Source organism: Heterocephalus glaber, unplaced genomic scaffold, assembly GCF_053883595.1.
Source record: "Heterocephalus glaber isolate CG9 unplaced genomic scaffold, H.glaber_assembly_v1.0 deba00001504, whole genome shotgun sequence".
In the NCBI taxonomy this organism is placed as follows: Eukaryota; Metazoa; Chordata; class Mammalia; order Rodentia; family Bathyergidae; genus Heterocephalus; species Heterocephalus glaber.
The window spans coordinates 60,176,181-60,201,385 of NW_028258324.1; the positions used below are offsets into that span (position 1 = coordinate 60,176,181).

The 25,205-nt window shown below is 38.1% G+C and overlaps 1 protein-coding gene across 6 annotated transcripts in view; it reads left to right on the plus strand.

Moving 5' to 3' along the window:
- Pak2 (p21 (RAC1) activated kinase 2) overlaps window positions 1-25,205 on the plus strand; it is a 69,978-nt gene that overhangs the window by 41,792 nt on the left and 2,981 nt on the right. For all 6 annotated transcript variants that reach the window (XM_021255101.2, XM_004834705.3, XM_087187001.1 and 3 more), the window contains 12 exons: window positions 4,889-4,989; window positions 5,328-5,475; window positions 8,058-8,089; window positions 8,904-9,011; window positions 9,999-10,131; window positions 12,734-12,797; window positions 13,918-13,966; window positions 14,750-14,862; window positions 16,935-17,052; window positions 19,064-19,163; window positions 22,382-22,578; window positions 24,770-24,907. In XM_021255101.2, coding sequence (XP_021110760.1) covers window positions 4,889-4,989; window positions 5,328-5,475; window positions 8,058-8,089; window positions 8,904-9,011; window positions 9,999-10,131; window positions 12,734-12,797; window positions 13,918-13,966; window positions 14,750-14,862; window positions 16,935-17,052; window positions 19,064-19,163; window positions 22,382-22,578; window positions 24,770-24,907 — 1,301 coding nt within the window. The remainder of the gene's footprint in view (window positions 1-4,888; window positions 4,990-5,327; window positions 5,476-8,057; window positions 8,090-8,903; window positions 9,012-9,998; window positions 10,132-12,733; window positions 12,798-13,917; window positions 13,967-14,749; window positions 14,863-16,934; window positions 17,053-19,063; window positions 19,164-22,381; window positions 22,579-24,769; window positions 24,908-25,205) is intronic.

The window sequence follows — 25,205 nt, forward strand, 5'->3', positions numbered from 1 at the left end:
AATACCCTGTGTGTGGGAAGGGAGGGTGTGATAGCCAGACTGAAAAGCAGGGGAATTAGTTGAAAAATTCACATAGGAAGTGTCACACACCCAAGCACTCCACTTTTATGCCCTGTAAAGCCATACAACTCTAACCCCCATTCAGCAAGTGGGGATGGGGACACATTTGTTTCAGGAGAAATTAAACCAGAGAGGCCCTAGTTCTTTCCAGAAGAATTAGGAAAAGTTGTAGCATCATAATTAAAAATGTAGATTCAAAGAAAGTCAGCATACAGAATTCCTTTCCTGTGCCCTGGTTTCAGAATACTTGTAGCCTGACTCATAGCTCTCAAACAAGAGATTGGAAGATTTTTCTGTGGATAAACAGAATGCTCTGGAGAAAGAATACTTTCCTATCCTGCATCCCACCCCCAGCATTAGTGACAATGTTACCTTATCTCTCAGTTAGCTGTTTAATACCTTTTGGTATGAGTAGACAGCAGAGGATTGCCAGACCATGAAAGAAAACCCTTAGACAAGAGAGTCGTAGACATAAAAAGGAACTTAGAAGAAGCAGGCAATGTAGGGTGAAAGCTACCAAACCAGAAGAGCCAGTCAGCACACACATATTTACTGTATATCTTCAAAGAGAGAAGATAAATTGAATCTGTGAAACAAGAAAAGTCATCAAAGAGAAAGAATAGGGCCGGGGATTTAGCTCAGTGGTTCTGGTGCCTGCCTTGCAAGTGCAGTGTCCCAAGTTCAATCCCTGGTACCAAAAAATAATAATAATCAGCAGTGAGAATTAATTCTCGGGAAATCAATGTTTAAGATCACCAAAACAAAAGATATCAATAGGAAGATGACTGAGGGAGATCAACAATACACAGATGGAAAATACAAAAGAAAATTATTGATAGTGAGAGACCGATTCAAAGAAGTAACAGGAAAAAATGTTCCAGATCTCACGAAAATGATTTCTAGATGAATAGGGTACACTGAGAACCCAGTACAGTGAATGAATGATGATCACGGGCTTCCTGAAATCTTCCAACACCCAGATTGGAAAACCAGTAAGCAAAGGGACTGGATTCCCCCACACACATACCTAAAAGAACTATGTTGTAAAATACACAACATAGCAGTTTTCAAGACCCCAGCCAACGAAGTGACTCCTAAGAGAGAGAAACAAATGAGGTGAGTCCTATGACTGATCAGCTCTGCCTGGAGAGTTTCTAGGCTGCGGCAGAAGGAAGGGACTCTGTGGTCTCTGAGTAGAGTGAATTGCTGTTACATGCTATAAAGGGGAAGGAATAGGCAGCAAAAGGAATTAAGATGTGTTATGTGCATGTACCAACTCCCCACAATGAGTGTACTCCTTCTGTGCTGCACACAGACTAATAAAAATTTTAAAAATAAATTTTTAAAGATGAAAAGCAAAGCTTACTCACAGAAGACCATGTATTATATGTTGGCCTTTGTATAAATAGCCAGCACAGGCAAATTTCTGTGGAGATGGGAAGCAGATTAGCGCTTGCCTGGGGCTTGGAGTGGTTGGAGTGGGTCAGGAGGGGGTCATGCTGTGAGTGGTGGCTAATTCACACATGGCTTCTGGGGACCAAGTTAGGGTGTTATACACAAAGCCACAAAATAGGTTAAGATAAAAAGTACCTAGGTCTGGGGTGTACCTCAGTGGTGGCATTCTTGTCTAAAATGTTTGTGTTTCTGTGTTCAATTCTCAGCACTGTAAAAAGGAGGGTTAAAAAATATGCCAAAAAGAAGTTTGGATTGGCTGTATAAGTATCAGAAAATTAGATTTTAGAGCTAAAAAAGTATTATCAGAGATTAGGAAGGTTATTTTGTGATAATAGAGTTAATTCATTAAGACGATTCAACAGTACTAAACAGCTTCAAAATGCATGACAAAAATCTGCCAAGGTTTCAAGGAGAAATAGACAAATGCAATTATAATTGGAGATTCTAATACACTTCCCTCAATAATTAGAGGTTAGATAGAAAATTGGTAAGGATATAAATCATTTGAACATAATTGTCAACCAGTTTGACCTAGTGAATATTTACAGAACATTACACATTCTTTTTAACTGCACCTGGAACATTACCAAGAAAAATCATATTCTAGGATGATTTTTTAAACTCAGTAATACAGCATTTAAATAATATAAAGTGTATTTTGTGACCAATATAATTAAATTAGAAATCAGTAACAGGGCCAGGGGTTTAGTTTAGCTCAGTGGTGCCGCCATCTGCCTCACAAGCATAAGGTCCTGAGTTCAATCCCTGGTACCGCAAAAAAAAAAAGAAAGCAGTAACAGGAAGGTCTCTGAACGTATTTGGAAAGTAAATTTAAAAATCAAAAGACTATTTAGAAAGTACATAGGTGAAAGTGAATGAACATAAAAATTCAAAAATCAAAGTAAAATACTGTACTTAGCATTACTTAGGGAAAATTTCATAGTGCTAACACCCATATTAAAAAAGAAAGAATTCAAATGAATGACTTCAGCCAAGCCTTCTTAATAAACTAGAAGGGAAGATCAGATGAAATCCAAAATAAGTAGAAGGAAGGAAATAATATGAGACTGGAAATCAATGAAATGAAAAGGGGCAGCAAAAACAAACTAAAAGCTGATTTATTTAATATCAGTAAAATTGATAAACTTTTAGCTAGATTGATGGGAGAAAAACAAGACACAGCTTGCCAGGTTGAGAATGAGAACTCTGGCATCCCTACAGATTCAACAAATACTAAAAAGAAAGCAAGGCTGAGACCATGCATTGCTTCGTAGTAGAGTGCACGCTTAGCACACACAAGGCCTTGGGTAGAAGGTGGGTAACACGATGAACAAATGCATACCAATAAATGTAACAACTGAAATAAAATGGAAAGTCGTAAAAGACACAGATTTCTAAATCTTACTTAGTTGGTAGCTAAAAACCTTTCCACAAAGAAAGTGTCAGACCTGCCTGGCTTCATTGGTAAATTCTATCAAATGCTTGTTTTGTACAAACTTCCAGAAACTTGAGTAGGGGGTAATGATTCCCAACTTCTCTTATAAGACTAGCATTACCTGGATACACAAACCAAAGATACCACAAGACAAGAAAGCAGAACCAAATGTGGTAGTGCACACCTATAATCCCAGCACCTGGAAGGCTGAGGCAGGAAGATGGCCTTGAGTTTGAGGCCAGCCTCAGCTACATAGTGAGTTCAAGGCCATCCTGGACTATTATTACACAGTAAGACCTCATTTCAAAAATCAAAACAAAATAAGACAAGAAAGACATCTCATGAACACAAGCCCTTCATGAACTTAGTTATGAAAGCTGTAGCAGAATTTTAGCAACTGGAATCTAACAATGCTTAAGGGTAATACTTAATAACTAAGTGGATTTCGTTTGAGAAGTGCAAGGTTGGTTTTAACATTTGAAAATCGATGTAATTCTCTATAGGAACAAATAAGGATAAACCACATGTTCATCTTAGTAAATGTACAAAATTTTATCAAAATCCTGTATCCAGTTTTTTTACAAAAGTATTTGGCACACTTGTCACAGAAAGGAATGTCCTTAATTTGATGAAGAACATCTCAGAAACAACTATAATTCACATTAAACTTAATGGTTAGAGAACTTTTCACCCCTTAGATCAGTAAAAAAATAGATTTCCTTTATCACTATGACTCAACAGTGTACTAGAGGTTCTAGCTAATGCAGTAAATCAAAAAAGTAAAGAGAATCCTGATTAGGAAAGAAAAAGTAAATCTATCTTTATTCACCAGCAATATGTTTGAGTTTTCATTCAGAATCCTGCAACATCTACAAAAATACTACCGAAAATAAGTAAAATGTTTCAGGATATAAGATCAGTATTTAAGAATCAGTTACAGCTGGGTGTGTTGATGCTTGCTCATAATCCCAACTACACAGGAGGCTGAAGCAGGAGGACCACAAATTCAAGGCTAGGCTGGGCAACTTAGCAATACCCTATCTGAAAATAAAAAGGAGTAGGGACGTAATGTAGCTCAATAAATATACTGAGTTCTAGCACTGAAAAAAAAAATAAAAAACTTTAATTTTAATCACTCATTGCTGGCATAGAAAAACACTGATTTTTTTTGGTTGTAGTTTTTCAGTACTGGGTCATGAACCCAGGACTTCATACCTGCTAGGCAAGCATTCTACCACTGAGCTACATCCCTCAGTCCCAAAATTGAAATAATGTTGTTTTATAGTCTGGATTGAACCCAGAGTCTTAAGATACAATCCCATCCCAAACCCTCCTTTTGAGACAGGGTCTCACTAAGTGTAAAATCTGGCTAGAACTTACTATCTTCCTGCCTCAGCCTTCTAGCATGCCAGGATTACAGATGTACCCTATCACTAGCCTGAAATTCAAGTTTTAATTTAGTTTTTATTTTTGGTACCGGGAATTGAACTTAGGACCTTGGCCTTGTGAGGCAGGTGGCAGCATCACTGAGTTAAATAAATCCCCGGCCCCTTGAAATTCAAGTTTTAAAACTATCATTTGCTGTAGCATCCAAAATTAGAAATACTGAGGCAGAAATCTGTCAAAAGCAATGACAGATATATACTGGCTATACAGATTCTACAATACATTTTTTTGTATTCTTTTTTTTTAATAGCAAAACATTTATTGATACATTTTAAGCCTAACACCCATCATAATGATAACACCCATTCTAGGGAATTTGCACCTGTACATGGTACATCCCATATCTTTTTTTATCAGCCCATGTATTTACAGGGAGTCTGTTTTCTATAATAACTATTCCTACTCTGAAGAAAAATACAAACATTAAGATTAGAAGTACCTGTATTAACTTTGTTTGAATATTCCTCATTCTTTTTTCTCAATGTCCTCTAGGAAGTAGAAAGAAGGAAAAAGAACGGCCAGAGATTTCTCCTCCGTCTGATTTTGAGCACACCATCCATGTTGGGTTTGATGCTGTTACTGGAGAATTTACTGTAAGTTTTGTTGGTTGGGGTTTATTTATGGGATTAAAACAGCACTAAGACATTTCCTTCAGTATTAAGTTTGATGTTTTCTATCCCTATCTTGTCAGTTTACTGCTTTTTGCTTTTCATAAAAGTTGTAGTAACTGGATGTATCTTTTCTAGAGAGCTGAGCGTATTAATTACAATTATACAGAATAGATGTAGAAAAATATTTTAGAAAACTAGACCTTTTAGAATTTAGTCAAACCCTAAATGATGTGTATTGGTTTGTTTTATGTATTTTGTTCTGTATCTCTGAAAATGACAGCAATTCAAACTATGGCTGCTGTCTGGCTTTCTCTTGTCAGGGTATGCCAGAGCAGTGGGCTCGCTTACTGCAGACCTCCAACATCACCAAACTAGAGCAGAAGAAGAACCCGCAGGCCGTGCTGGATGTCCTCAAGTTCTATGACTCCAACACGGTGAAGCAGAAGTACCTGAGTTTCACTCCTCCTGGTAAGACATCAGACACTGGTAAAGGGCTGAATAACATTCAGAGTTGTGAAGTATTGAACCTAGAACTTTCATACTCAGCTGTATCCCCAGCCCTTTATTTTTATTATTATTTATTGAGCTGCTAAGCCATTAAGTTGCTCACTTGCCTGTGCTGGAGTCAAACCCAGTCCTCCTACCTCAGCCTCCCAGAGTGCTGGCATTACAAGTGTGTGCTACATTCAGCTAGAGTCAGCTTTTGAAAACTGATCAGGGTGGCTCTTACCATAAATTGGAGTCTGGGATTATATTAATCTCAGATTTGCCAGAAATGGAGTTTATAGGTGTTTTGACTTTGTTTTTTTCCCTTCTTACTGCTTTTAAATGCCTTCTAGCATTTATGGACAAGTTCATAATAAAGATATATCATTAGTGGGATAGAAGCACAGGCCAGGTGTGGTGGCGCATGCCTGTAATCCCAGCGCTCAGGAGGCCCAGGCAGGCAGATCACTGCAAGTTCAAGGCCAGCTTGGGCTACATAGTGAATTCAAGGTCATCTGAACTACATAGCAAGTCCGTGTCTCAAAATAGAAGGAAAATTATTTTATTACATAAATATACAGACTTAGGGGCTGGGGATTTAGCTCAGTGGTTCCGGCGCCTGCCTCGAAAGTGCAAGGTCCTGAGTTTGATCCCCAGTACCAAAAAAAAATATATATATATATATATATATAAAAATATACAGACTTAAAAATGTTTTTCTACTCAAAAATTGATATCAAATATGTAAATACATAAAATAAAGAACTAGAAAGATTTACACTTCAGAATTGCAATATCATCAGGTAAGAATTAGAATATAGTTGATTTTATTGTTTTGGGGTTTTTGTTTTTGTTAAACTACAGTTGATTTTTTAAAATTGCCATGTATGGTGGTGCATGTCTATAATCCTAGCACTTTGGGAGAGTGAAGCAGGAGGATCACATATTCAAGCCTAGTGTGGGTAATTTATTTTTTATTTTACTTTTTTCCAGGTGGGGTCTCACTATGTAGTTCAGGTCAGCCTTGAACTCACTATATTAGCTCAGGCTGGCCTGGAACTCAGGACAGTCCTCCTGGCTCAGCCTTGCTAGTGCTGGGATTACAGGCATGCACCACCACACCCAGCTTGGTGTGAGTAATTTAACAAGTTCAGTGCCAGCCTGAATTACACAGTGAGATGCTATCATAAAAACCCAAAAGAAAGGGCCAAGGTTGTAGCTCAGCGGCACAGTCCCTGCCTGGCAAGCGGGAGGTCCTGAGTTCAATCCCTGGTACCGGAAAAAAAAAAAAAAGAAAAACAAGCCAAAAGAAAGAAAGGGGAAAAGGCCAAAAGAAAATTTGTTTCTTTTTTGTTTTCTTGGTTTTGTTTGTTTCTTTTCCAGTATTGGGTATTTGAATTTGAACTCGGGGACTTTGCACTGAGCTACATTCTTAGCTACATTCTTAACCTTTCTTAATGTTGAGACGAGATCTTCCTAAATTTTAGCCCAAGCTGAGTTTGAATTGGTAATCCTCTTGCCCCAGCCTCCCAGAGTTCTGGGATTACAGTTGGGCACCGCTTCACACACACACACTTTGACTAAATTAGCATCAGAATCAAGTCCATGCTTATATATGATTGAAAAATATCTTGAGTGTCTTTTCAGATTTAGGCTTCCTTTTCTTAGTTGGTTTCTTTTTGTTTCTTTTTTTGGTACCAGGAATCGAACTCAGGACCTTGCACTTGCCAGGCAGCCACGGTGCCACTGAGCTAAATCCCTGGCCCTTAGCTGGTTCTTATGTTCTCTTTTTTACCTCAGTTTTTTGTTAAAGGAACAAGATATTTGTCCTGTCTCTCTTTGTATGGATTTTGCTAGTTATATCCCCAGGGTTTCATTTAATGTTTCTTTATAGCTAAAGTCATATATGTAGTTTTTAAAAATAATATGATAAAGCAGGGCATAGTGGTGCATGCCTGTAAGCCCAGCACTGCTGGGAGGCTGAGTCAGGGGGATCACAAGTTCAAGGCTAATTTGAGCAATTTAGCAACTAGTGAGATTCTGTTTCAAAATTTTTAAAAATTTAGAAAGGGCTGAGGATGTCACTTAGTGCACAAGCCCTGGGTTCATTCCCTAGTACCACCAAAAAAAACTAAAAAAAACTACCTCCTAAAAAAACTAAACCAAAATCATACATGTAATTATATATGCATCCTCACATTAAAAAAGACCATGCTCAAGGAAGAAGTGGAGCCCTCTTTTACTTGAGTCTGGCACATCTTTAGGAAAAGATGAGACAGCCTTAGAACTTTTGTTTTTACTAGTTTGTATAAATTAGTAATTGTTTTTAAAACAACCAAAGTTTGACCATAAAAATGGTAGATTCTTTCCATCCAATATAAATACACTAAAGCCTCTAGCATTTGAAAATAAAAATGTACCCCCCTGGTAAAGCACCTGCCCATCATTCACAGGGCCCTGGGTTCAGTCCCCAGTACTGCCACCCTACCCCCCAAATTGGCTTGCTCTACTTTTTTTGTTGTTTCTTTTTGTTATATTAACATTCTTTTCTGTTTCACATTCAGAGAAAGATGGCTTCCCTTCAGGAACACAAGCAGTAAGTTAATAATTTACTTTTCATTGCTTTAGTTCTAATTTAGGTTACCCAAAGCAGATTTCACTTTTTATTTTGTTTCATAAGATTAAACTAGGGCTGGGGATTTTAGCTCAGTGGTTCCACCACCTGCCTCACAACCACAAGGACTGGAGTTCAATCCCTAGTACCAAAACATAAGATTAAACTCAACCATCAGAGGTAAATACTTAATATATTTTTTTACTAGCCTCTCAGTTAGTTGAAGAAGCCATAAATAGAATTTCCTTGAAACACTATTTAAAGTGATTAACATTTATAATGGCCTGTGGAGCAGGTTAGCTACTTTTGATAATGTTTCGGTATGCCTGCCTGTACCTGGGCCCCAAACCCTGTGCCATTCTCCAGAACACAGTCTGTGGGAATAGCTAGGCATTGAACTCACCAGCTGTCTTGCTTCACAAGCTACCACTCTGGTGAATCTGGCTCTTTCAAGTGCTACATGTTTACTTTGAGGTGTGCACAGTCCAGAAGATCTTTGGTTTTGGTCTTAACAAATAAATGATTGTTTACTTTTAAAGCACTATGTGTGTGCTTATTTAAAGGTGTAGATAATACTCAAGAATATTTGATATACAAAGCTTATTTTTCCCTAATTCATAAAATCACCTTTACTTTTTAATTACTATATTAGAACCAGTGAGGTTTAATCATTTTTAAGTGAGCTATTAAAGTAAGAAACTTTAAAAAATATGTTAAAAAAAAATAGAGATTGTCACATTTTAACCTTGTCATTGTACTGGTGCATCTTCCTCACCATCCCGTGTGGTGAACACAGCTAAATGCCAAGGGATCAGAAACATCAGCAGTGGTAACTGAGGAAGATGACGATGATGAAGAGGCTGCTCCTCCTGTTATTGCCCCACGACCTGACCATACAAAATCAGTGAGTGTTCGACAGACACACTGGGCTGCTGTCATTGGGTTTTGTCTTTCTATATTTTACCCTTGTTTCTAGAGTTCATATTTTTCAGGCTCTCCTGATTTAAAACTTAGATCTTTCCTCTTTCCCGTATTACATATTTTGTCTCTCATTTTACATTTCTCTCGAAACTTTGATGTCTGTCATCCAGAGGCAGTTGAGAGTGAAATTCCAAGGGAGAATTTAACAATAGTGATCTCAGGCAGCTAAGAAGAGAGAGGCTCCTCAGGCGCTGTCCTTGTCACTGTGCTAAGAGGAGAAGAGGCTGGAAGGCACTTGGGGACTGGGAGAGGTGGCCAAGCCCTGAGGATGGCTATGGGCTGTTTCCCCTGTACCATAAGACTGGCCATTAGAACTGAAATTTATTTTGTGTAAAACTTTTTGTGAGAATTAGGAAGAGTTAATTCAACATCAAAGTTTCTGTCCTTTTCCCTTTTATCTTTTGTAGCAAAAACATTTTTAAGCTGTACAGATTTTGCTACATTGTTATCATGCTATTTTAAATAAGATCATAAATTTCATTCATAGACCTGCTATTTCGCTAGACAAGATTTTTAAATGTATGCACCTGTACCAAAGAACAGTGTTTCACATTTATTCTTGGTTACATTCTTTTTTTTTTTTTGGACTGGGGATCGAACTCGGGTCCTTGTGCTTGTGCAGCAGGCGCCGAAACCACTGAGCTAAATCCCCGGCCCTTGGTTACATTCTTATATAGTCTAAAACTGTTGTTCCTGTTCTTTAGGACAATGGGAGAGTGAACTTAGTTTTGGGTAAAAATCAAAGAACTGAATGGGGTGCCAGGAAGAATATGTGACAGGGCGGGGGGGTAGAGCTGGGTGGCATAGTGCCAGCCTGGTGTAGGCAAGGGCTTGTGTTTGATCCTCAGCACCACACAAAAAAACCTCAGAGTACTTTTCTCAGATCTCAGTAATAACTATATTTCTGCAGATTTACACGCGCTCTGTAATTGACCCCATCCCTGCACCAGTGGGTGATTCTCATGTTGATAGTAGTGCCAAGTCTACAGACAGACAGAAAAAGAAGACCAAGATGACAGATGAAGAGATTATGGAGAAATTAAGTACGTTATATACATTTTACATTATTTGTAAATTAACAGCTCTTGAAGTTTTTTTCCCTAGCACTAAAAACAAACAAGGTCTAGGTGGATTTTAATTTATGCCTTACACTTTTAATTAATGCAGAAGAAAAAATTTTCTTAAAGGAACAGTAGCTTTAATTAAATCAGTGAAAGGAAAGTAACACTCTTCTCGTATGCATGTGAAAGATATTATGTGTTAGCTTGTGAAATCAACCCCTTGGGGAGCAGTGCTTTTTCCCACATGAGCCAGATCCTAAAGGACACGGTTGGGAATTTTATCAAAGGAGACTTGTGTATATTTATGCATAACATATCTTCTTAATGGGCATCTACGAAAAAACAGCCCTAAATAAACAAAATGACCTTCTGTAGATACATGTAGGCATAAAACCTATTTAAGAAAAAGAGTTTTTTTCCTTCTCCCATTTAACTTATCAACAGTTACTGACTTCAGTCAAGCATTATGAGTAACATAAACAGGGCCAGGGAGAGAGTAGCAGTGATGTCTGATGACAAGAGAGTAGCAACTAGGATTTTAAAGAACACTGACCAGCCGGGTGGAGGCGCATGCTTGTAATCTCAGCACTCGGGAGTCTGACACAGGAGTAGTATCGCATAGAGCTCTAGGCCAGCCTGACCTATATACATAGTGAGTTCTAGGCCAACCTGGACTACAAAGCAAGACCTTATCTTAAAACAAAAAACTAAACACTGACCTAAAGGGGTCAAGAAAAAATACTTCATAGCTGTATTGTTTTAAAAATTTATATGCTCTAAATTTATTTGCTCTTGGGCTGGGGATTTAGCTCAGTGGTTCCAGCGCCTGCCTCGAAAGCGCAAGGTCCCAAGTTGGATCCCCAATCCCAAAATAAATAAATAAATTTTAAAAATAATAATGTATTTGCTCTTGATTCCTCAGTGCTTTCAAATATAAACCTGCTTTTACTCAGAGAGAGAGAGAGAGAGAGAGAGAGAGAGAGTGTGTGAATTGAATGAATATTCCTTCTCTTAGGAGAAGTAATAGTTTTAAAAAATAAACTAGAGGGCTGGGGATTTAGCTCAGTGGTTCTGCCACCTGCCTCGCAAGCGCAAGGTCCCAAGTTCAATCCCCGGTAACAAAACAAAACAACTAGAACAGTAGCTGTCACTATTCAGGTATGACCTTTAGTTATCATATCTCCTGTCTTTGTTGATACCTTTTTGGGCCCCCCCCCTTTTAAATCTTTTTTTTAAGAGGTTGAAGTACAGAGTTTTGAGACAAGGTTTCCTTACATAGTCCAAGCTGTCCTTGAACCACTCCTGGCACCTTTAGCTCTTTTTATTTATTTATTTATTTTTTTGGTACTGAGGATCGAACTCGGGACCTTGTGCTTGTGAGGCCAGCACCGGAACCACTGAGCTAAATCCCCAGCCCACCTTTAACTTCTTGACTTGAGCCTAAATGGTTAATTTGATATTGAATGCCAACATAAGATTTTTATGTGAGGTCCCTTGACATCTTCCTGTCTTACCTTAACCAAATGAAAATTAGTATGATTTTCTCATGTTTTGACTTGCTGGTACTAATAAGGTAGGATTTTGGGTCCAGACTCCTTATTTTATTGTATTATTTTTTAATTTTTTTGATAATGGAACTTGAACTCTGGGAATTGTACTCCAGGCCTCAAGATTGCCAAGCAGGTGCTGTGCTGCTGAGCTACCTCCTTGGCCCTAGCTTCCTAATTTTAAAACCTATTTTCTTAGTGATGACTTTGAACTTTCCTAAAGCAGATATGTGATTAATTCATTTAAAGTGCAGTAGCCAGACATGGTGGCTTGCACCTATAATCCCAGCACTTTTGGAGGCTGAGGTAGGAGGATCACTAGTTCTAGCTCAGCCTGGGCAAGTTAGTAACCTAGTGAGACCTTGTCTCAAAATACTGTATAGAAAGGTGTAACTCAGTGCAAAGGCCCTCTGTTCAATGCCCAGTACTGCAATCAATCAAATAATCTTTATAATATTAAGTGGTTTCCTAAATATACTGAAAGAAGATACATGTAATAGTAAAAAAAAGTCATATTCACTTGGATGTAACTTATTTCTGATGCTAAGTAGTTTCATAACTTTTCACTAGTAGAAATCATTCACTGGAGTAGAAAAGCAGAACAACCAGTTTCCCAGGAATTGCCTGTTTTAGAGCAGTACATCCTGAATCCTGAGAACTTCATTAGTCTCAAATAGACGGACACTTGATTGTTCTATAATGTCATCATTTTTTACACTCGCACGCACGCTCACACCCATCAAACTCAGGACCTTGCGCTTGCCAGGTGGGCACAGCGCCACTGAGCTACATCCCTGGTCCCTGTAATATCAGTGGTTTTGAGAAAATGATTAATTGGGAGATCTAACATTGGAAATAAAGTTTCTGGTGACTTTTTACTTTTATTATGTTTCTTCAGTGTTTTGTATTTGAAACAAATTATTTCTGAAACTTGCAAAAGTGACTTAAAATTTATAGAGTTTATTAAAGGAATAATGATGTGAAAATTAATTTACATTTAGAATGTTTTGCTGAACTTCCAGTTTTTGTTTAAATAGGAACTATTGTGAGCATAGGTGACCCTAAGAAGAAATATACAAGATATGAAAAAATTGGACAAGGGTAAGTTTATGACTGATAATATTCAGTACTGTCTTGAGTTGATAGCAAGATCTTTTTTCCCCGACATTGAGCACTCACTGTAAATCTATGGTTGGTACCCTGGAGGTTTATATAAATGCACACTGCAGTTTGTTCCTAGATGCTATTTAAAAACTTTGCTAGTTAACAGTGTATCAGTGTTTCTTCTTAAATGTCATTTCCCTTAGGTGGTGAAAGATTAGTTAAATGGAGAAATTCATATATTTAAAAGACAATAAAAATATTTATTGCAGGATTATAGGCAATAACATGCATTTAAATCACACCATTGAAAAAAATACATTGAATATTTTTAATAATTAAATTTAATTGAAGCATTGGCTTTAAAATCAACTTAAGTACTTTTGAGCATGAATAATGGATGTTATATATTGACTAACAAGTGATAATAAATGAGCAAGAATAACTGTGTATATAGATGACCATCACAAATTTAATGTTAATATTTTTTAAAAAAACAAATGCCAGAGGGCCAGGGATTTAGCTCTGGTTTCACTGTCTGCTGTGCAAGCACAAGGACCTGAGTTCGATCCCCAGTACAAAAAAAAAAAAGGCAGAAAAATGCATAAAACAGAACTATATGGCGTTTAGAAACTAGGCCAAGTATGGTCTATTGAGTATACCTTTGTAGGTAGAAGTAGAGAAATGCATGGAAGTGAAGCACATTGAATTCAGGATGCCAAATATAGACCATCCTTGGGGAAGGAGGATGGGGTGGGAGGGACATGCAGAGGGCCCCCAAATTCATTTGTAGTTCTTTGTTTCTTAAGCAGAGAAGTGTTATTCATGAGTGCATGCTATTTTGGGCAAAAGGTTTGCCTGTTTTTTGTTTTTGCTTTTACTTCTTTTAGAAGTGTGATAAGTCTTAATTGTTCTTTAATTCTTTTCAGTTGCTCAAATTATAAAGTCTTAAGGTCTCTTGTGTGATCCAGGCTGGCCTCAAATTTGCAGTGATCCTCCTGCCTCATCCTCCCAAGTGCTGGGATTATAGGCATGTGCCACCACACCTGGTTTCAAATTGTAAATGGTATTGTTTTAGAAACTTGAAATCTAACTGTCTTTTCTCCCCCTTTGCCCCCAGGGCTTCTGGTACAGTTTTCACCGCTACTGATGTGGCACTGGGACAGGAGGTAACTACATCTACCTACCTTTTTTATACTCTGGATGTTACTGTTGGCGTTTCTTACAGAAGGAAACTAAGTAATCAGTAGAAATCTGTTGTTTAAGCTGAACATGTTGTAAGAATTGAGGTATATAATTTTACAGCAATTCTTAGACTAAGGGGAGCAAAGATCTGGGCATGGTGGCACAAGCCTATAGTCCCAGCACTCTGGGAGGCTGAGGCAGGAAGATAGAAGTTCAAGCCCAGCTTGGGCAATTTAACTACTTTTTAAGTTTGAGATGGGGTCTTAGACTAAAAACTGCCTGGGGATATAGTGTGAAGACCCTGGGTTCAGTTCCCAGTACTGCAAAAAAAAAGTGGCGGGCGGGGGCAGCAACAAAGAAGAAATTATGAATTCGATGTCATAAATAAATATTTAAAAAAATTTTTCCCTACTTAGAAGGAAAAGAGGATTAATTCCTGATACTAGAATGACATTGGGTTGGTTAATCAACAAAGATAATCTGAACAGGACCAGGGATTTAGCTCAGTGGGGCCACCACCTGCCTCACAAGCGCAAGGTCCTGAGTTTGATCCCCAGAACCAAAAAAAAAAGATAATCTGGACAGATCTCAGCATTGCAAAGCATGCACATAGGGCGTGGCAGGTAAAAGGACTCCTTGTGAGCAGGTTGCAGTCTTACTGTATAATACAGTATATCCACAAAAAATTAAATTATGAACTGGTTAGTATTTCTAACTTTCTAGTAAAAACTGTTCTGATTTTTTAAAAAATTCTGTTTCCATTTTAGGTTGCTATCAAACAGATTAATTTACAGAAACAGCCAAAGAAGGAATTGATCATTAATGAGATTATGGTGATGAAAGAATTAAAAAACCCCAACATAGTTAACTTCTTGGACAGGTATTCATATTTTTAAAATACTGGGATAAAAACATAGAAATTTGTAGTTTCATAGTTTGGTGGAGGTTAGCCACATTTGAGTAAAATCCCATTGTTGAGAAGTAAATAAAATAGGGGTAAAAATAGCACATTCTAGTTTAGAAGGTCCTTTTTCTACAAGAATATCATTGGCAAGTGAGAAAGCAGTGAAATGAAGGACATGGCTGCTAGTGCCTGTGCACTGCAAATGACAGAAGCAGAAATGTTAAGGAATGGTTTTGCTGAGATGCAAGTCTTGACCCACAGACATGGCTAACCACACATTTCTTAAACTTTTAGATTAGTTTTTATTTTAAATGCTGTTTGTCATGGACAAATTGTATATGTTTATGAAAAGCTCATCTGGCTTAGGAATTGATATTAAATAAAGCAGACAAGAAAATTATATATATTATTACAGATGTGTTTCTTTACTATTGAGACTAGCCTTAATTATGGATGCTCTGTTCATAGAATTAAACTTGTCAGGTACATTTTCTTTTCCTCTTTTTCCCTTCTCTCCTTCTCTCCCCCAACTATGAGGGGTTGGACACAGGGCCTCACACATGCTAGATAAGTGCTGTAACTTTGAGCAACATCTCCAACCCTTTTGTTTATTTTGAGACAGGGTCTTGCTAGCTTGCCCAGGTTGCAGATATTACTCCCTTTCCCTCCTAAGTATTTGGGATAACAGGCATGTACATCTGTGCTCAGCAACATGTGTTTTTTTTTCCTTTTTAATAAAATAATCTTACATATGAATGAAAAAAAGACTTAGAAAATGATAGTAAAAGGAAGGAAAACAAACATTAAAATAAAAAGTGTTTAAAACAAAATGATAATAGTGGTTGTATTGGAGATAAGGATTATGGGTTATTTTATTCCATATTTAAATTTGTGTAGGATGAATGTCTTAGTTACTTTTGCCGGGGGCGGGGGGGGGCCGGCCTTGAACTCAGGACCTTGTGCTTGCAAGGCAGGCGGTGGAACCACTGAGCTAAATCCCCGGCCCTGTCTTAGTTACTTTCTCATTGCTAGGACAAAATACCTGACACTCACAACGTAAAGGAGGAGAGATTATTTTGGCTCACAGTTTATAGAGGTTTCAGTCCATAATCAGCTAGTTTCAAGACAGGGTGGCATGTCAGAGAGAAACAGTTCATGGCATGACAGGTAGGAGGCATGGAGGAATCAAGGGAGGAAGAAGTATATACATATATGTGTGTGTGTGTGTGTATACACACACACACTTCCAGGCCACGCCCACAGTGACCCACCTCTTCCTACCAGGCTTCACCGCTCAACATCACATCCAGCTGTAAACTCATCAGTGGGCTAATCTAGTATCATGACCATGATCCAGTCACCTCCCCAAAGCCTCACCTGCGAATGCATGAGGCTTTGGGGGGACATAGAGATATAAGCCATAAGAATGGTGAAATGATAATATATTTGGAAAGGATTTGGGGGGATAGTAATGAGGATTCAACCTTGGACCTTGTGCATGATAGGCAAGTGCTCTACTACTAAACTGGACCCCTAGCAATGTATTTTGATGCCTTAGCCCTAGTTATGGGACTGTGTACATAGAAATAAACTTCAGTACATTTGTCTGCCTGCCTGTGTTCCCCCCATGTCCCTGAGGACTTTGGATTAAACCCAGGGCCTCACACATGCTAGGCTCTACTACCACTTAGCTACATTCCTAGCCTTTTCTGTTTTGAGACAGTCTTGCTGAGTTGCCTACATTGACCTCCTCCTGCCTCAGCTTCCAAGTAGCTGGGATTCTAGGCATGCACCACTGTGCATGGCCCTTTTAGTATTACCTTAATTGGAATAATCTGTGTACACAGTCATACTGCCATTATAGACAGTCTGGCTTTTAAAGGATCCAAGATCATCACTGTTTTTTAGTGCTGTTACATAGTCTCTTTGAGGGCTCTTTGTGGCCCTCAAGCTATCAGCTCTATGGTGCTTACATTTGAATTCTTCAACATAGAGTGCCATGTGGTTAGAAAAAACAAAACTGAATGGTTTCCATATTCTATTTTTAGTTACCTGGTGGGAGATGAGTTATTTGTAGTCATGGAGTACCTGGCTGGTGGGTCACTTACGGATGTTGTCACAGAGACATGCATGGATGAAGCACAGATCGCTGCTGTGTGCAGAGAGGTGGGTTCAGTTTCTTTGAGATGAGTTCTGCTGTGGTTAGCAAGAAATGAAAAGAAAGTTTTTCTGTGCAGGGAATTTTTATTGTGTAAGATACTTTGTACATACTGTGAATTATCCTGTACCTTTTCATCTCTTTATGTGTAAGATAGTTTAAGAATAAGGCACGAATCTTTAAAGAGCCAAATTCACACGTGAATTTTAAGAAGGTGATCATGACCTTACTGTCCAGAAAGGACACTTTTGAGAGTAAAAGTTCTCAAATACTCAACAGTGGAAACCAGAACCATCTCAGGCAAAGCAAGACATATGCAAGTATTCACCTTAGGTATTAATAAGTTTGTGCCTAACTGTATTGAGCTCACTGAAGATAAAAAAACTCTATACTAGTGAAATTTTACCTTGCTGTTTGCTTATTAGGTCAGTAGAGTATTTGCCAGACTCTCTAAGGCTAAGCCAAAAACAAGTTTTCCTTCAGTCTACATCTTTTTTTTTTTTTTTTTGGTACTGGGGATCTAACTCCGGACCTTGTGCTTGTGAGGCAGGGGCAGAACCACTGAGCTAAATCCTCAGCCTGGTCTACATCTTTTTCTACAGATGAGACTTAGGTTAATGGTTTGCTTGTTGTCACTGAAACTGACAGTATTATAGGGAATCGTTGTTGCAAAGAACAAAATTATTAAAAAGTTCATAAGCCTATATTTTCTATGATTTGTCTTTCACCATTTGTACAGTAATTTATAAGTGAATTATAAGTTTTGTTCTATGTTTTTCAGCTTTTATTAAGATGTTTAAAAGGTGTTATTTTGTTGTTTTGGTTTGTTTTGGGGTTTTATTGGGGGGGTACCGGGTCTCAGTAGTTAGGCTGCCCTGAAACTCCCGATGTAGCCCATAACCCTTCTGCCTCTGCCTCCCATACTGGAATTACAGGCATGCGCCACTAGGCCTGGCTTGCAGTTTTAAATTTTGAGTTATGTATGTTGTACCTAAGGTATAGCATCCCTTTGTTTGGAGGAAGTAACTTCTTAATAGTTCTGAATATCATATCCTTTAATGAAGTATACTAGGTCACTTAAAAACTGATCAGAACTTAAAAATTTATCTATACTTTGTTTTTCTAATAATTTTTTTCATAGTTGATATAAATTTTATTTTAGGAGCTCTAATTGTTATTCCGCTGGCTTTTCTTCCATGTGCTGAATTTTAAAATTGTGACATTTGTTTCTACTTACTTGGAGAAGTATTCTTCGTAAGTTTTAGTCTCTTTAAGAATCTGATTAAATGCCTGGCAAATGTAATGGGATAATACCCAGTTATACCTTTTTCCTTGAATAAATAGAATGGTATTTTGAATGAGATTTTTAGTTGTTATAAATGATGTACAGACTTCATTTGTTGTTCTACTTTTATAGGAGTAAGAAATTAAAATACTGGGCTAGTGAGCCAGGGATTTAGCTCAATGGTGCCACTGTCTGCCTTGCAAGCACAAGGTCCTGAATTCGATCCCCGGTACCAAAAAAAAAATACTGGGCTGGGAATGTAGCTCATTGGCACAGTGCCTGCAAGTTCGATTGCTGGTACCAAAAAGAAAGAAAGAAATTAAAATACAACTAACTTTTCCCAAGTTTATACTCTCAGTATATTCACTCAAAAACACTGGAGCAGCTGGGCATGTTGCTGTACATTTGCAGTCCGCACATTCTGGGAGGCTGCGGCAGGAGGATCACAAGTTTGAGTCCAGGAGTTCCAAGGCCAGCCTGGGAAACATATAAAGGCCCTGTCTGAAAAGAAAAACAATGGCAGAGAAAGGACTAGAAGAGACATTATTTAATGATGTTTCTGGATGATATCAGGATGGGGAAGGATCTTCTTGCTAACTCTGGGGTGTTTTGTTTTCATAACTTTGCATATGAGATAGTATTTTTTCCTTTATAAATTGTAAGTTTGGGAGTGTCTTTTGGAGCCTGGAGTTTTTTGAGGACTGTTTCATTGATAGGTGTTTTCTTCTATCCAGTGTTTACAGGCATTGGAGTTTTTACATGCTAATCAAGTGATCCACAGAGACATCAAAAGTGACAATGTACTTTTGGGAATGGAAGGATCTGTTAAACTTAGTGAGTAACAAATGAAGAAATAAAATTACTTGCTTATTTCTTATAATTTCCTGTCCTTTATTCAATTAACCTTTTGTATTAAAATTTTTACCATTTGGGGCTGGGAATTTAGCTCAGTGGTGCCACTGCTTGCCTCACAAGCCTCAAGGTCCTGAGTTCGATCCCCGGTACCAAAAAAATTTTTTGTACGATTTAATATATTGAGAGGACGGGAATCTAGTGGTAAAGAATATGGACTGTGAACTGGACAGCCTGGTTTAAATAGCAGATCTGCTATGGCTTGCTGAATAATTTTGGGAAAGTTACTTAATCTCTTTGGGTCTGTTTTCTCATTTATTCACTAAGGACAGTAATACTTTCTATCATAATCTTCTGCAGGTTAAAGATATGAAGCAGTGAGGAACAATGTCTGGAACTGTCAGAAAATTGGTGCTGTCTGCTTGACTTTGTTTTTGGCATCTGTTAGTTTTTCACACCTTACTCTGGTTTTCTTTGAATTTTGTAGAGCTTCATGGGGAAGCTTTGCACCCCTGACTTCTGGCTGACAAAGGGAAAACCCCCTTTTCTAATGATCTTTCTCATCAGGCAGAGTGGAATCCTGAGAAGAATCCCGAACTTCTTTGCTCTATGGCTATTATGCCTCATTCCAGCTTTTCTCTCTGGACTAGAGCAGATCCTCTGTTGAGATTTCCAACTCTGCAAAATTGAAGGCATTTCTTTGATCAAGAAACCAAAAACTGTTTTTCTAATCTCCTAAAGGGCTAGGCTCCTTTTTTTAGCCTCTCTGTCTTTCTCTCTCTTTTTTTTTTCTTTTATTGGTACATTTTAGGTAGACAGTACGTTTACATTTATCATTGGCTGTTTGTACCTGTACATGATGTATCTTGGTTCTTAGTTTTTTCCCTATTACCTGTGCACCCTTCACCCCCTCCACCCTTACCTATTTACATAGATTTCGTTTCCATTTTTTTTCCTTTACTCATAATTTTTCCTTTCCCTTCCCTTTCCCCTTTCCCTTCCCTTTCCCCTTCCCCTCCCACCACCCCTACACCTTTGGACCTTTTCCTATTTCAGATTATGAATTATTCATTTTAATCCTTATTTACACTTTCAGTTTCTCACACTAGAGAAACGATTCAGTATTTACACGTGTGTCTTACTTATTTCACTTAAGAGTATGGCCTCAATATGCTTCCATTTAGCTATAAATGTTTCTAGTTTCTCATTCTTTATGGCTGAGTAGTATTCCATTTTATAAAAAAACCACATCTTTCTCCAGTTTCCAGTTGCTGGGCACTTGGGCTGTTTCCAAGCTTTAGCTATTACAAACTGTGCTGCTGTAAACATGGGTGCACATATATTGCTGTGGTATGATTCTTTTAATTTTGAGGGAAAGATACCCAGCAGGGGAATAGCTGGGTCAAATGGGACCTCTAGCCCTAGTTCTTTGAGGTATCTCCATACTGATTTCTACAGTGGTTGCACCAGTCTGCACTCCCACCAACAATGGAGAAGGGTTCCTTTCTCCCCACACTCCCACCACCATTGGTTATTGGTTGATTTCTTGATAGCAGCCATTCTTTCTGGGGTGAGGTGGAATCTTAGTGTTGTTTTCATCTGCAACTCTTGAATGACCAGTGATGATGAACATTTTTTCATATATTTATTTGCTGCTTTTACTTCTTTGTCTGAGAAATATCTGTTCATTTCGGATGCCCATTTTTGAATTGGGTCTTTGAATTTGGGGGGGTCTGATTTTTTTCCAGTTCTTTATATATTCTAGATAGTAGTCTGTCTTTCTCTTTTTAAAATTATATCCTCTAAAGGTTATTCAATCAAATGGTCAAATATATGATTTTTACTCTTTAAATAATCTTAGCAGAAGAATTGGAAATAAACATTCACCTACAGTTTTAGTAGATACATATGAAAACTGAATTACATTTTTTTGGATAATGTTTTTTCCTGGCTCTGCCACATACTAGATTAATGACCATGGGTGAATTATCTACAAAAGATACGTGTTTCAGTTTTGCCACCTATAAAATGAGTCTAATTTTAATAAATATAACTGGGGCTAGGACATAGATCAGTGTTAGGGCACTTGCCTTGCATACAGGAGGTCCTAGGTTCAATTCCCCAGCATTGGAGAAAAATTAAAAAGTAAATATACCTGTTTTATAGGGTTAGCATGAGGATTAGATATTTAATTCTTACAAGATACTTAGAGCAGTACCTGGCTTGTTATGAGCACTCATTTTCTATATAGATATTATTTTACCTAAGAATTAGTCCTCTAGGGTTCTCTCCTGTAGAGTTGCTGAATAGATAACACCACAGTAAGAACAAGGTTATCTTTGCAACATTGTAAAGAAAAACTAAAACTATCTTAAGCATTAAGCAGTACAGGAATGACAAAGTAATTTAATATTTTTTATGTAATATAATATTTTGTAATTTTAAAAAAGCCAAGACAGATAAATGAACTAAAATGGAAAGATCTCTAAAAATAAATTCATTGTAGGAAAACAGTGTACAAAATATCCTAGTTAGGTAAACCAAACCAAGCAGCTCATAGATACTATTCATCTTACTTAATGTATAATAAAAAGTCTAACGCTTAAAAACCTAATTACTAATAGTGGTTGTGTAGAAGTCAAATGGGATGAACAGTGGAAGGGAAACAGCATCAGGCACTACCTAGGCAGGCATCCCACCCCTCAGTTAGACAATGGGGCAGCTGAGGTGGGTGAAGTAGATGAGTGCTGGTCAGCATTCTGACAGGACTGTCATAGCAGTCAAATGTGTTCTTTTTCTAGGCTTCTACTAAGGTGGGTGCTTAGTTAGTCTGCCTTCTGTTTATTTTATTCAAAATAGGTTTCACATCCTGACCTTTCCTTAATTCACTGCATTTGGTTTTGGTGTTCACCTTTGGTGATTTTTCTTTTTCTTTTCATATCTCTTTCAATTAAATTAAGATTTTCAGGGCAGAATGAATTATTCACAATAAAAGTTTCCCTAATAACCTTCACTCTTATAAAAGTAAAAGGTAAGAATATATAGTACCAAAGTCCTTTAAATGCATTCTGATTTACTGTATTGTTCTTTAAAAAGAAAAGGTTGAATAGTCAAAATTTTGTCAACTAAAGTGAATTCTTTGGATAAAACCATCTTTGAAATCTTTAATTCTAGATGTTTTGTTTTGTTTCGTTTCGTAGCCGACTTTGGTTTCTGTGCTCAGATCACCCCTGAGCAGAGCAAACGCAGCACCATGGTTGGGACCCCTTACTGGATGGCGCCTGAGGTGGTCACACGGAAAGCATACGGTCCCAAAGTGGACATATGGTCTCTGGGCATCATGGCTATCGAGATGGTGGAAGGAGAGCCTCCGTACCTCAACGAGAACCCCTTGCGGGTAAGGCCAGTTAATATCAGCCACACTGTGAGGAAAACGCTTTTCCCTAAGCATGCAGTTAGAACTTGATATGTCTGGAATCAGCCAGTATTTTAGCGTAGTGAGCGTAGAAAGGTGATAAAACCTAATTTCTGCCCTCAACTGTCCATCTAAAAATCATATATGGCCTTGGTGTTGTAGAACGGAATATGTTAGCTAAAGAGTTTGTTGTTTTTTAATTTATTTTTTTGTGGTACCAGGGATGGAACTCAGAACTTGCACTTGCGAGGCAGGCGCTGTGCCTCTTGAGCTAAATCCCCAGCCCAAGAGTTTGTTGATTTTGTTTTTTTTTTTTGGTACTGGGGATCAAACTTGGGACCTTACGCTTGTGAGGCAGGCAGTGGAACCACTGAGCTAAATCCCCAGCCCTGTTGTTCTTTTTTTTTAAATGGCCAAAGTGTATATAATGATATACTCATCATGAGGACTTGGTACATGACACATCTTAATTCTTTTTTTCACCCCCCTCCCATCTTCTGAACCCCTTCTCCTTTTTTGAGGGGTTGGGTACATGTTTGTACTACCTAGTGATCACATTTCTCTTAGGGACTTGGTACATGTACACAACACATCACAGTTCTGTTTTGTTTAATACTGTTTCCGTTCCCTCCCTTGGCCCTCCCTCTGTCTCTTGGTTTACTTTCTGTATGCTAAAGATCTATTTCGTTTCACTCTTTCCTATTGTCTTTTATTGTACTCTTTATTTCTACTTTGGGGTTTTCATATAACAGAAACCATATGATATTTAACCTTGTGTGTCTGATTCATTTCACTTAACATGAAGTCTGGAGATGCATCCATTTTCTTACAAAGGACTCAAGTTTATCTTTTATGGTAGGCTAGTACTCCATTGTGTATAAATGCCACATTTTTTTATCCATTTATCTGTTGATGGGCATGTAGACCCCAAGGTTTAGCTGTTGTGAATTGTGCTCAAGTTTATAGATATTTAATAGCTGTTTGGTTTATTTTGCAGTATTCTTACTATTCTTATAATATTCTTCCCAGGGCCTTGCATTGATCTACATCCCCAGCCCTTTTAAGACAGGATTTTATTAAGTTCCCTGTGGTCAGCTGAATTTCTGATCTTCCTGCCTCAACTCTTCCCAGAGTCCTGGGATTACAGGCATGTGCCACTGTATCCAGCTTCCTGAATACTTTTTGCCCCATTGCCAAAGATTCCAGTTTAAGAGGCAATTTTAATAATTAATTTAGAACACTTTATAGAAAACTTTTCAAAGCCCTGTAGTTTCATTCACTCAGTTAGTGGGGTTTTTTTGTTTTTTTTATTTTTTGAGACAGGCTCTTGCTATGTAGTCCAGGCATGCCTGGAACTCAAGGTGATCCTCTTGCCTCACCCTCATGAGTGCCAGCATTACAAGGGTATGTCACCATGCCCAGCTAGTTAATGTTGATTTGAGCACCTGCCTTTTGCCAGGTACTGTTCAAAGTGCTGCCCCAAAGAACCAACAAAAATTCCTGCCCTCGTGAACTTAACATTGTAGTGGGAGGAGAGAGGCGATAAAATAAATAGGAAAACTGAGTAGTTTAAGTAATGGACTCCTACATGTTGGGCCTGGTATGCAGAGGGCCAGGTGTTAGCTTTAAAAGGATGCTTTGGGAGAGGGTCGCTGAAGAAGGCATTTGTACACAGGAGGTAAGAGAGTGATGCTTACCCAGGGAAGAGCATTACAGCAGAAGGAACAGCAAGTGCAGAAGCCCTGCAGCAGGAGTGTTCTGGTACATTTCAAGATCCTGAATAGCTCTTCTTGAGTATATTGAGCAAACAGTGGACAGGAATGTGAACTCCTGAAGAAGTGAGGCAGTGTGTATTGCCATGGGTGGCCTTTGGCAAAATTCTGGCTTTTACTCTGGATAAGATGAGGGTGCCATTGGAGAATTTTGAGCAGAAAAGTAAAATGTTTTAACTTTTTTCTGGTCTTGGGAATTGAACCCTGGGTCTTGCACTGAGCTACAGCCACTCTCCCTTTTTTTATTTTGAGAAAACATATGCTAATAAGTAGTTGCCCAGATTGGGCAACTGTTACCACAGAGGGGGAAAGAGGAAGGGGAAGAGGCTCATGGACCTGATAAAGGACACTGTCACTTGGTTGAGGTACCTTAAGTATGTCGAAAGTGTTTCTGTTTCTAGGCCTTGTACCTGATAGCAACTAATGGAACCCCAGAACTTCAGAATCCAGAGAAACTTTCTCCAATATTTCGGGATTTTTTAAATCGATGTTTGGAAATGGATGTGGAGAAAAGGGGTTCAGCAAAAGAATTGTTACAGGTAAATTTAGAAATGATGCTGTTGTTGGAAAACGTTGACTGTTTTGAGTAACCAACGGAAAGTTTTCATAGTGTTGATTATATTTCACTATTTGTTGACCACCAGGAATAAGGCAGTTGCTGCATTTTAGGATTCTAACTACTGGGAATAAAATTAATTAATGCCAAAACTATAATTTTTGCGTATTATTCTCAGGCCTAGTCAGTCCTGTCATGAATATATTTATGAGCAATTTAATTGTAGATCGTATGAAATTAGGAAAACTAAAACAGCTCTGCTGTCAACTATAAGAGTAATA